Source organism: Mus musculus, chromosome 1 (assembly GCF_000001635.26).
Source record: "Mus musculus strain C57BL/6J chromosome 1, GRCm38.p6 C57BL/6J".
Taxonomy (NCBI): Eukaryota; Metazoa; Chordata; class Mammalia; order Rodentia; family Muridae; genus Mus; species Mus musculus.
Genome location: NC_000067.6, coordinates 5,019,558 through 5,033,092, shown reverse-complemented (window position 1 = coordinate 5,033,092; position 13,535 = coordinate 5,019,558). Strand labels below are relative to the sequence as shown.

The 13,535-nt window shown below is 44.5% G+C and overlaps 1 protein-coding gene across 2 annotated transcripts in view; it reads left to right on the top strand.

The window, feature by feature from the left end:
* Positions 1-13,535, top strand: part of Rgs20 (regulator of G-protein signaling 20) — a 160,727-nt gene that overhangs the window by 37,207 nt on the left and 109,985 nt on the right. For both annotated transcript variants that reach the window (NM_001177795.1, XM_011238401.3), the window contains exon 2: positions 12,056-12,355. In NM_001177795.1, coding sequence (NP_001171266.1) covers positions 12,056-12,355 — 300 coding nt within the window. The remainder of the gene's footprint in view (positions 1-12,055; positions 12,356-13,535) is intronic.

The window sequence follows — 13,535 nt, the reverse complement described above, 5'->3', positions numbered from 1 at the left end:
ATGCCTATAATCTAGTACGCTTGATTCTAAGGCAGAGGACAGTGAATAAAAAACTCTTCACTTTTGGCCTTTCCTTTTTTGTTCTCTCTCTCTCTCTCTTTCTCTCTCTCTCTCTTTCTCTCTCTCTCTCTCTCTCTCTCTCTCTCTCTCTCTCTCTCTCTCTCTCTCTCTCGTGTGTGTGTGTGTGTGTGTGTGTGTGTGTGTGTGTGTGTGTGTGTGTGTGCTCAACTAATGAAGTACTTGCTATACAAACATGAGAAAGCTGAGCTTGCATCCCAACTCCCATGTAAAGAAAAGACAAATTAGGACCTCTTGGACGATGCCTGTAATCATAGCATTGAGGAAGTGGAGACAGGAGATCCCTAGGACTCACTGGTCAGTCAATCTAGCCAATTGGTGAATTCCAGATTCAGTGAGAGATTCTGTCTCAAACATATGCTAGAGAAGTAACTGTGAAGGGAACTCAATGCATATACACAAACACATAGAAGTGTCAAACATTTTTAGCATAATGGAACCTTATCTGCTCATTATTCTGACCAACAATTATCAATTCCATATCATACCATTTCTAAGCTCAAACAATTAATGAGCATACATCCACAGTTCGTGCTGCTATTATTTAAGTTCTTAAGACAAGAGACTTAATAAGGCAAAATCCTGGCACTGTCAGAGCTCACAGAGATCAAATACACAGCAGTAAATGCTGTGATAAGAGAAAGCCCAGCAGACAGCTAACCAGTTGAAGAGCACTTTCCTGAAGTAAATAACCTAAACTGGGACTTGAAGAAGAAATCAGAGCTAGCCCAGAGAAAGAGGAAGAGGGCAGACTGATAAAGGTCCAGGAGAGGGAACAGATGATCATTTCTCAGGACTGAGAACAAATGAAACTTAGAAACTGAAGTAGTACCGGAGCTTTTGTATTCAAAGGAGCAGTGAAAAAACAATGGATTCATCTCCAAGTCAACACAGCTCTTGGGTGCCATATGAATTTATGTAACTTCATCCTAGAAAGAAAAAGGAGTTGGGAGTCGCGGAATGGGAATGGTGAGGGTGGACAGCAATGCTGTTAGGCCAGAAACAGGAGCAAGAAGGGAGGCTGCAGTGATTTCATTAAGAGTCCTGCAGAAGTGCCAGCAGATGTGCACATGCCTGAGGAGAAAGGCTGGCTCTGGGAATTCTGCTTTACTTCTCTAATGCAAGGCCTAGGCTTTGGATTATGAGTGCAGAGTCAAAGAGAGAGCTCTGGATAGGAAATGAGTGCCATGCTAAACTCCAAAGTAAGCTGCTTAGAAGTGCGACAAGTCACGCCCACTGAGAACCTTGTAGTGCAGAAGCCGAGGTGTCTGACTCAGAGAGAGTTTCAGTTGCTGTGTGGAGAGGAAAGGGTTCATGCTAGTTTAAAAATCTCAGATCACATTCAACCAATGAGGGAAATCAGAGTACAAACCCAGAAGTGTGATAGTCTAGGTGAGAAAGTTACAGGATGCTGTGCATATAAAGCCAAATTAGAGTCTTATTTAATCAGACCCTGAGAGGAAGCTCTTGCCCCAAAGAGATTTCCAGCAGCAAAGCTCATAGGTAGTGTTTATAAAGATAAAACCACCACAATAATCAAAAAGACTGTTTGGTTTGGTTTGGTTTGGTTTGGTTTGGTTTGGTTTGGTTTGGTTTGGTTTGGTTTGGTTTGGTTTGGTTTAGTTTGGTTTGGTTTGGTATTTTACTTGAATCTTTTTGTGGGGGTCTATACATTCAGGTGATTTTTTTTTTTTGCTATATATCTGGATGATGAAAATTTTCAAATATATTGCCAAGATGGACATAACTGATCGGGGGTTAGGGGCTAAAAAGCACCTGAGCAAACATAAGATAGAGAGATTCCCCTATGCTTCTAGATTGGTACAATTAATACAGTGAGAAGGGCCATCCTATCAAAAGCAATCTACAGATTCAATGCACTCCCTATCAAATCTCAACACAGTTCTTCACATAAATTAAAAATAAAAATCTTCAACATCATGTGAAAACACTAAACCAGGATAGCTAAAGCAATCTTGAATAATAAAAGAATTGCTGGAGGTATCACCACCCCAGATTTCAACTTCTATAACAGAGCCGTAGTAATAAAAATAGTATGGTACTGCCACTAAAACAGACATGCTGATTAATGGACTTGAATTAAAGACCCAGACATAATTCCACACACCAATGATCACTTGATTTTTGCCAAAGAAGCCACAACAAAGACAACATCTTTAACAAATGGTGCTGTTCAAATTGGATAATTACATGGAGAAGAATGCAAATAGAACCATATTTATTACCCAGCACAAAACTCAACTCTGAATGAAACAAGGACCTCAACATGAGGCCAGGTACCTGAATGTGATAAAAGAGAAGCTGTGATGGCCCAATAGACTATGATCTGTTTACCTCAGACTGCAGTGGGGGAGGGAGGGAGGGAGGGAGGGAGGGAGGGAGGGAGGGAGGGAGGGAGGGAGGGAGGGAGGGAGGGAAAAAAGGAGGAAGTTGAGATTGGACTAAAAGAACCTGAATTGACCTTATCCAGGTTACTAAGTTTGGAGGGACACTCTGGCAAATTGCTGCCATTATAATTACTGCACCTTGTGAATGTATTGTTACTCAATAAGTTCTAACATTGTGGAAAGACTCAAACATTCATCTATGTTTCCTGTGTACAACACTTCTTCACTTATTTCCAGCCCATTTAACACTTTGGATCAGGTCATGAATACCTCAAAAAATTATTACAATAACCTCCTATTTGATGCCTTTTTTCCCCAAGTATGTCTGTCTCTAGATAGCATTAGAGGAGAAAAGAGGTCTTTCTAAAATACAGCCATGATCATATTGCCTTCCTCATTAGTTGTATCAATGGTTCATTTGTAGCTGGACACCCTTCAGGCTCTGTAGGTTGACGCAGTGTGCTTCTGTCTCCTTCACTTTCCCATCTGAAATTTCTGGAGGAATGGCTTCCAATACTCTTTTGTTCTGATGACACATTTATACCTCCTTCCTCCCAGAGTTCTACTTTGAGCTCAAATCTCTCTTGGGGCAAACTTCTTGACATTTCCTTTTGAGTGACTCATAGGCATCTCTAAAACCTGTCTTTCTTAATTTCTTCATTTCAGCAAGCCACCCAACTGTGCAAGAGAGGGCAGAAACTCTAGAAATCAGCTTTAATTCCCATTGACCAGCCTGCTCATTTAATTCACCCAAAGTTCTACTAAGTCCACCTTGAAAAATTGCATTACATCTACTTTTTTACATTTCCACTGCTCTTGCCTGCTTGAATCACCATTTCTCACCTAGGCCAGTATTAAGCCTCCTTTTTTCTCTAAGCACCTATGCTTCATCCCCCCAGTTCACAACATCAGTCAGATCATGTCATTTGCTTCTTCTCAGCTTTTTAGTGACTCACTGCATTTTAAATAAATCTAAAATCTTTATAAGTGATCCACTTACCTGGTTTGTTCTATAAAGATTCTTCCTACCCTCTAATTGAGCATACTGCCATGAAATATGCTCATTTTCTTTCTTACTTTGAATTCCAAGCCTTTGAGGGGAAAAATAGAAGACATAAATAGTGTTGAAACAATGACTAAGTAGGCTATACTGGCATATGTTTATAATACTACCTTTTGGAAGACAGAGGCTTCAGGGTGTGAGGCTAGCCTAGGCTATTTGTGGAGACCTGGTGTTTTAGTCAGTGTTCTATTGCTGTGAAGAGACACCATGACCATTGCAACCCTTATAAAGAAAATATTTAGTTAGGGCTATCTTACCATTCAAAGGTTTAGTTCATTATAAGCACGATGGGAAGCATGGTGGCACACAGGCAATCATGGTGCTGGAGAAGGAGCTGAAAGTCCTACATCTAGATTCACAGGCAGTAGGAAGAGAGAATCACTGGGCCTAGCTTGACCTTTTGAAACCTCAAAGCCCACCTCCCCACCCCCCTGCCCCCCCACCCCCTGCTAGTGACACACTTCCTCCAACAAGGATCTTCTTATCCTTTCAAATAGTGCCATTCACTAACTATTCAAATATATGAACCTATGGAGATAATTTTTATTCAGACCACCACATTCCACTTTCTGGCCCCCATAGACTGGTAGCCACATCATAATGAAACATGTGCTAAGTCCAACTTCAAATGTCCCCATACTCTATAAATCTCAACACTGTTTAAAAGTGCCAAGTTCAAATTTGTTTCTGAGACTCATGGCAACCTTTTAACTATTACCTCCTATAAAATAAAAATTAAAAAGCAGGCCACATACTTACAGCATGCAATGGCATATAATATGCATTTCTGTTCCAAAGGAGAGTTGAGGAAATCCTAGATCAAAGCAAAGTCAAAAACCATATGTGCAAATGCCAAACTATCCATTTCCTCATCAGATGTCATAGTGCTCATCAGATCTCCAACTCCTTTCAGCTTTCTTGACTGCAACACACTTTTCTCTCTTGGGCTGTTCCACATCCTGTTACAAACTCTCCTTGACATATATCCTATGACTCTAGGTATATTCCCTAACTTGGGGTCTTCACTTTTACAGTTTTACACATTGGCCTCTCTGGGCCTCCATGCAGGGACACCCCTGACACATGAATGACTGACTTTATTGGCTTTCCTTAGCCATGAAGGGAGATTCTACAACACCTTTCTTGTATCCTTGACTCCAAAGCCAGAACTACAGGGCCAAAGCTGCCAAGTTCTGCTGCTTGCTAGAACTGTAACACAGCCCCTCATTCAATCACATCTGTATCAGCTCTCTGTTTTCAGTGTTTTCCTTAACTGCTTAAGCTTTTCTTTAATCCCTTTTCCTTATTTGGAAGCTTAGCTGGGTGAGCTCTTGCCCTGAGTTCCTTTATTCTATTTCGCATCAGGCCCTTCTTTAAGCTTTCTGTCCCTTGAACTCTGGACTTAGCTCCATTATACTTCTTGGTGCCCCCTTTGTCTTCAAACTGTACATTTTGTACTTTTCCTTGCTCGGACTGCTCCTTTTCATCATAGATCTGTGTAAGAGTGATTACTAATAACCACATGTCAAGAGTTGATACTAGGCAGTCTGGAAATCTCTTCTGCCAGTGCCATTAATCCAAAACTCTTCAATTTAACCTCAGACAGAATTCTTGGACCAAGGCAAAAAGCAGACACATTCTTCATCAAACTATCAAATAAACAACCACTAAGCTACTTACAAATATTCTACTCTAAAACATCTTGGACCAAAACGTCCTAAATCTGCGGGAGAAGAAGATAGGAGGGTTCTACATTTGGATCCAGACGAAGGAGGGGGAGGGGGAGAGGGAGAGGGCACTTGGCTTATGCTTTTGAAACCTCAAATCCCTCCCCACCACCCAGTGACACACTTCCTCCAATGAGGCCACATCTCCTAATCCTTTCAAAGAGTGCCACTCCCTAAGCATTCAAATATATGAATCTATTGGGGTCATTCTTATTAAAACCATCACATCCTGATGCTTTAAAAATAATGTGGTAAAAATGTAGTAGCATCTTTCTACCCTTCTTACCCAGTCCCTGCCTCTGTCTCAGATATGTTTCTACTTCTTTGTGCTCTAATTTACCTTTCAGTAAATGCTAGGAGAGAACTTATGCTAGGCAATGTGTATCTTACAAACACTCTGAATGGTGGCAGCACACACAAAAGTGAGAGAATCCAAGTGAAAACTCAGTGAGAGAAGGAGCCCTTCTTGCTGTGCCCGCCCTTTGTCCTCAGTGGACCAGAAGCTGATACCTGCAAGGGTGTGTTTGTTCCCCTGCTTCTTTGTATTTTCCAGTCTAGGAATGTACTTGACCTTTGCACATCCTATCAAGTGCTCTGCCATTGAGCTTTATCTCCATCTCCTTGCATTTTAGAGGTAATTTTGTTCATTGCAATGAAATAGAAACAACACACAACTCACAATATTAGCCACTTAGCGATGTGATTCAGTGGCATTAGGTTCATTTATCATGCTTTGCACACATTACCACTATCTACTTCTAGATCTTTTTTCTTTCCAAAGAGAAATTCTATGACCATCCAACACTAGTTTCATTCATATGGTGCTAGGAACTTCTCTCCAGCCCCTAGGAACTTCTGTTCTACTTTCTGTCACTCTCAATTTGTCTATTCTTTATACCTCATATGAATGGATTCTTGCAATATTTGTCTTCCTGTATCTGTTTTCTCTCAGCATAAAATGTTCAAGATTCATCTATACGGTAGCATAGGTAACAATCTTGTACCCTCTCTGGCTGAATAATTTTTATTTATTTGTAGCTAATTTGATCACTAACTATTTATTGGTTACTTTATCAAGGGCCAAGTGCTGTTTTCAGACCTATCAAGATAACAATAAACATGACAAGGTTCTTACTAACTTCTTTTACAAGTACTTAAACATTTATGTGTGTGGGTGTGTGTGTGAGAGAGAGAGAGAGAGAGAGAGTATGCTGAAAGTTTTTATTTAAACTTCAGAAAGTTGAGACCACTGACAAATCTAAAGTCTGGGAAATAAGATAACATCTTACAAAATCCAAGAACTGACTCTGCAGTCTTAATTCTGAAATCTGCAGGACAGGACAAGCAGGCTACAAACTCAGTCAGGGTTTCTGTGTTGCAATCTGGAGGCCAAATTCCCATTGAGGGAGAACCTGTCCCAGGCCTCTCCTTCTGAGCTTATTGTTTTGGTAAAAATCTCTGGCATTGCTTAGGCTATAGACACAACACCCTGATCTCTGTCTTCATGCCTATACAACATTCTTCCCACGTGCAAAGGTAAGTCCACATTCTCCCATAGAGAGACCACTCTGCAGAAAGGCCATCTTTCTCTGGCACGACCTCACCATGACTAATAACATTTGCAACAACTCTGCTTCCACACAAGGTCCTACTGTGAGGTGCTCAGTTCAAGTTTCCAGATATTAACTTGAAAGGGTCAGGTCAGCTGTTAATACAGCTTCTAATCTGTAAATACAGGGCGTTATAAAAGTTTAAAAAAGCAACAGCCAGGGGACAGGGTAAGGCTCAGCGGTGGAGAACTTGTATAGCATGACCATGCCTTGTGTTCAGTTTCCAGCATCTAGGATGTAGAGGGAGGAACTGAAAGTTGAACAAAATAATCAAGTTGTGGAGCCTCTTCCTTGAGAAACCCACAGCAATACTCTTGGGTCTGCCTTACTCTGTCCTAGCCTCTCATTCTAGTAACAACTGTTTTAAATCTGTTTAAAATGCTTCTTTAAATAAACTTCAACTCTGCTTCAAAAAATAATAACCAGGGTGATATTTACTTATCTGACAAAGATTACAAAGGAGAAGATGGTGGGGATAACAAGTTTACTTTTGGATCTGTCTTACTCTGCTTTGATTTCCTTAACAAAATAAAGAATAGACATTTTTGACAACTGAAAAGTCCAGAAGCAAAGTTCTAGCATTTGCACTGCATCTAATAAGAGCCTCCCTGGAGCATCATAACTGGGTATCACATGACAAGATAGAACAAGTAACCTAGAGAGAACTCAGTTTTGTAACTCAGTCAATTTAGAGGTAGCAGAACCTACATGAGCAAATCACTTTATAAAGGTCCTACCTACCATAGAACACCTTCAAACTGTAGCAGATATGGCAAATACTCAAACAAAGGCCACTTTCACTCCTGAGCCCTTTAGTTGATAACTCGTGGTACAGATGGGTCCTGACAGAACCAGGAAGGAGGAACTTTCAGTGTTGTTTGTCCCAATTTAAGTGACTCTTAAGTAGCTCACTTCTGCCCTACTCTGTCTTTGGCCCCTCCTTCCTCCTCCTCATTACTTCCATTGTACACCATCTCTACAGCTTCTCCACACAGGTCTTAGGCATAGTACATGTTAAACGTCATTTAATAATTAGAACTAATTATGGGCTGTAAAAACATTGCTTTAAATCATTGTGCTTTCAGAATGAAAATACTTTTAGTAAATGCAAACGGAAGCATGTTATTAATAGTTGGGTGGTACTTGAGTTAATAATACTCTGTGGCTCTATTAGCCATGTTCTACTTCAGATATCACCTCCCCACCTGCCCAATTTATATCACTTCAGGCAAAATCTGCCTTTCTACTTCTCGATTGTTGTCGACTGGATCCTTGGGTTCTAGAAAAAGAATAATGTTGATGTTTTCAATAGCAGAACATTTAACAATGCAATATGGCTAAACCACAACAAAATAGTATTTTAAAAACATAAGGTTTTGGAGAAAACTGATCAGTTCATAAAATTAAAACGAATCTGTCCTAACTCTACAGGTGCTTGGCCTGTGCTGGGAAGGGGGCGTGTTTAATTCACCACGGGCATTTCCTTTGTGAAATGCTACTGTTTAAATGCAAATGAGGAATCTGCTTGCTTGGGAAGCAGGGCTGTATTTACATTGATTTGAGTGTGTCTTTTCTACTGTGCAGAGAGTCATTTTGATTGCCTTCAACAAGACAAATATGATTAATTAGGAAGGTTGATATTCAATCAGCATAGGGCTGATCTGAGTCTTTTGATCCCTAAAGACTTCCAAGATTAGGGATTACATGATGAGTTCACTTTGTGACTAATGTTACCAACACCTCAGACTGACGGTATCTGTCTAGAAGGGCAGACAGAGTGGGAAAGACAGGGCCTCAACAGTGCAGAGGAGTGCAGAGTTGGGGACTGGGACCAGACAGCTGATGGTCTTTTCTGAAATAACTTTTCTTAGATCGAATTTTGTGGCTGCATCAATACTCCGTGGCTTTCCCTGTCCTTGCTATTGGGGTGTATAGATCATTACCATCCCACATCCACCAGACTTACACCTGGGGGTCCCACCCAGGCTTCCAGGACTAGGACCAGAACTGTCTAGGGAACCTAAATGGTGCGTGTCTCCACATGAGCAAATGAGTATAAACTTTGTTTCTGGGATCTGTTAGGACTTATTATTATTATTATTATTATTATTATTATTATTATTATTATTCCTGAACACTTCACAGCTCCCTCAAAAGAGTCTCTGTGTTGAAGCAGAGGACCGGAGCAAAATGCCTAATGAAGCATACCCAAAGACTGGGCTTAAAAGAGACCGGGAAGACAGTCTGGGAATTGGGGGGGGTGGGGGGGAGCAAAAAGGAAAGTCGAGTTTTCACACAACAGGAGCTGATGATACCAAAGGCGGGAATCTACAAAATGCCCTAAGCTTCTTTAGGCATCTTGGATGTGGTCCAAACTTTTAAGTCTCGGAAGTGTGCGAGGTGCCGTTCCGTCAGCGTTTTCACTGCATTCTAACTTCCCCGTGTGTGGGCAAGTAGCAATGGCTGAGGCTGGGCACAGTCCGGGTGTAGGTCGCTGGAAAGGAGCCAGACCTGTTTTAACTTCTTAGCTTCACTCAGTTGCTGGCGTCCTGCAACAGGTTGGTGGCGGGTTCTGGGACCGCCGCCGCCCACGTGGCTACTCTGCACCTGGGGCTCAAAAGCTAGGAGCAGGTGTGGCCCAGACCCATGGTCCGGGTGACTGAACCCATATGATCCGCCCAGGTTCGGCTCTTCGGTACAGCCAAGTGTGTTGGCATGCGTTGAGCACTCCTCCCCCAACACACACACACACACACACACACACACACACACACACACACACACAGCTGGAGGGCTACCACTATCCCCTCCCAGGGCAAAGCGACCTATCTATCTCTGGGTGAGGTCGCCGGTCTGAGTTTTCCAAATGGCTCCTTTGCCCTCCACAAGTAAGCTGTTGGCACACCTCCAGAAACCCCCAGAGCTCACAGCTCCATCTGCTAAACTACTGTGCAGTGGCAAAGGCAGGGGCGAGGGCCTGTGAATCTGGAGAAGAAAAATTCTAATTGACCCTATTCCCCAAGAAACGGTATTGAAGGAAAGCCCAGATCAACTCTTTCCCGCGCATACAAACGACAGTGACAAAATCAGCCACAGCTCGGCTGCTTCCCAGAAAAGGCCTCATGAATGAGAATGGGTTGCTAGGTTTCCTGCCCCCACCCCCACTTCGCGACAATCCCTTCCCACAAGATTTCCACTGCCGAAAGAAAACAGGCAGGCCCAGTGACTACCAAGTCCGGGAACCTAGCCAGGCCCAGGAGCGCCCGAGGCCGCTCCCGCCGTCAGGACCCTGGAGAGTGCCTGCGCATCGCCCCTTTGGGACCAGAGCCCAGCTTTCTCTGGCGCTCTCCCCACCGGAGCCGCAACACACTGTCACTTTTATTCGTTGCTTCCCGCCTCCCACTTCATTTTTCTTGGCAAGCACTACTCTTTTATTCACAGACAGATTGAAATGTTTTTGTGTTTTGTTTGAGGGAGGTGTTTGTATTGGCAGAGTTATGTTCCAGTTTGTAACTACACTAAATAAGTGCCCAAGAAGCTAAGGCAGGCTTAAAGATGGGAGGGATGGCCTTCAAAGAGCACTAAAGAGCAGGGTGGTACATACCTGTGAACAGTAAACTGAGGCCAGAGTGGAAACCTTAATACTCACCTGAGCTACTCAGCGAGACGTTGTCTCAACAGCAACAACAACAAAACAAACAATAAACAAAATTTTAAAACAATGAAAAATATTTGGAGACATTTCTTTTAGCAACCCTACCTCCTCCTCCTCCTCCTCCTCCTTCTCCTTCTCCTCCTCCACCACCACCTCCTCCATCTCCTCCTCTTCTTATTTGAGACATGTTCTTAGATTCCTATGCAGCTTATGCTGACCTCAAATTCATGAAGTCAAAGATGGCCTTACCTCCATATGTGATTCCTGTCATATGGGTACCACCTCGTCAGTGTGAGATTATGGGCAGCATTGCTGTACTGAACCTAGGGCTTCCAGCATGCTATGAAAACATTTTCTCAAATGAGCTACATTCCCAGCCTTACCTTGCATCTTGATTCTCTCACTAAGGCAAGAATTGTTAAACTTTAAAGTTTTGAGTGGTGGTGGTGGTGGTGGTAGTGGTGGTGGTGGTGGTGGTGGTGTGGACAAAGTGCTTTCTACATAGCCCCAGTTGTCCTAGACCTTCCTATGTAAACCAGGATGGCCTTGAACTCACAGAGCTCTGCCTGTCCAGGTGCTGGGATTAAAGGCATGCACCATCACTCCCAGCCAAAGATTATTTTTAAAGACTCGTTTTGACAAAAGTAGATAAACTGGGAAATTAAAGCGGCATCCCCACAGTTGGGGGTTGTTAGTGGGAAGGCTGTTTCTAGGACCCTGTGCTCCTGACTACTACACTAAACATGCCCAAGAATGTCATCTTTTTAACTTTCCAAGAAAAAAAAAAGAGCATGTTTACTTTTATCCTCTTTCATACATAAGTCTCCTAGGAATACATTTCAGGAAGCAGAACTCTGAAAATAAGAGGTACATATGGAGTTCAGAAAAGACGCCTGAAGGCTTACAAAACCGAACAAACTCCCCCACTATGCTGAGGTGAAGTTGGCTACTTCCTACCCGGCTCCCAGTGTAAGGTGGGTCTGGATTCTTTCTGGCTGGCCAGCTGCCTAAGAACTACCCAAGTCTCACTTAACAGCTACCCCAGTGGGACCTGGTAACTATTCCGACCTCAGTGGTCTATTGGAGGACAGGGTAAGGAGAATTCTGATGAGGGAAGGGAAGAGGGAAAAAAATGAAAAATTGAATAGATGACTGGTGCCCACCACGTTTAATGTGCATACAGATTATATGGGGTGTAAATGTGCAGGTTTTGATGAACTAGGCTAGGAAAGGGACATAAATTTTGCATTCTTATGGAGCAGCTGGATACTGAATATTGGCAACAGCAGCTGGTTCAGAGACCACAGCGTTAGGCAACGTAGTTTAAATGAGGGAAGAAACTAAGCTAGTGCTTTCTCTTTTTACTTCCACTGACCTTCTCTTGTATCCCCAAAGCAATTCTCAAAATGCTTCCACAAGGTCGCAAATAGGTGACTGTGGACAAGATCGTACTGATGTGCTGGTTTTGTTTCTCGCCTTTCTTACACACCCTTCCCGCCTTCCGCCCTGCACAGCTCCCAGACTCCACCGGGTCGACTCATTTCGCCACCTTTCTAGCCTGCTCTCCAGCTGTTCTTGTGTCTTCTGCGGCGACCCCCTCCCGTGGCTTGCCTGGGCGCAGGGACTTTCCCTCTCAGCCAAGCTCCTGGCCTACTGCCTGGCTCTCTCCAGAGCCCCACCGCCTCCTGTTCCTACTTGTGGCCTCAATGGCACTGCCAGGACGACGTCCGAGGGGTCGTCTACTGAAGCTGGCAAGTCCGAATTCGGAGCCCAGAGGAGAGGACGCCTGTACTGAAAAGAGTTCACCCGAGTCCGTGAGTACTGGGAACTCCACTAAACCCACCCTCGGCTTCTGGAGGCCCCAGCCTTTCCCACTCGCTCTAATCCTGATTGACCCAGCCCACCCGGGCTGGCCTGGATACTGAAAGATTGGCACAGCGCTGGGCACACTGGAGGAAAGGGCACCTGAGGCTCCCGGACACTCCCACCTCCACCGAGGCATTAGAGCTACTTTCTCCCAAGCGATCTGTTCTGTTTCTACCATCCTAGGAAGCAAGAGGAAGCCCTCTGACGCCTCCGAAGATCTTTTCCAACTGTAGTTGCAGCTTCCCCTCGAGCCTCCCCAAGCATCCCCGCACTTTGTAACCGCTCGCAGCCGCGTTCATGCCCCCACTCCTCTTCCCAGGAAGAGGGAGGAAATGACGTGATGTTATTTTTGTGTCAGGTCACTTTGCTGCTTGAGTTTAGCCCTCCGAGCTCAGGCGCACTGCCCCAGGGGTTCACTTCAAGGGTTACTTCGCTAGCTGCGGCGACCCGGGCGAGGGGCATCCTCAGAGGTAGGCGCCAGGTTCTGCAAATGCCCGGGGCTTCCCCTCCCACCGCCTGAGTCGCAAAAGAAAGGGAGACTGCCGAGGGACTGAGAGAGACCGGAGTCCCGGCTTAGGCTTTCTTACATACACTCCACCCTGCCATCCCAATCGCCAGGTGGGGCCATCCGACTCTGGCTGGCTGGCCGGAACTGAGTAGGACCACTGTTTAGAGTGGGAGAACAGATCTCTTAGAAAGGCTATACAAAGAGAGTTGGGGGCGGATGTTAGTGGCGCTGAGGTCAAAGGGTTCAGTGGGGATTGTCCAGCAGGGGCGGGCAGTTCACAGGCGCGAGACCCGGGGTACAAAGCACCAGCTCCTCTCGCGACCTTTCCCCGTACCCCCAAGCATCTCTTCATTCACAAGGCCCCAGTACTCATTCACAAACTCTGGATCGCCCCCACCCCACGGCGTCCCCCGCAAGCTAAGGCCAGGGGATAAAGAGAAAGGGCCTTACAGGCACCCTCAAAGCTCGCTCCCGCCGCACCCATTATTTCGTTGCGATTATAAGAGAGGAGCCAGGACCGGGGCTCCGCTCGCCCGATTTGGGACTAGGGAGTACCCCCAGCCTCCGAGTGCTGCGTGCTGCCGCCAGAAGGAGGCGAGCCAGGGGATTGCCCTGCCCCA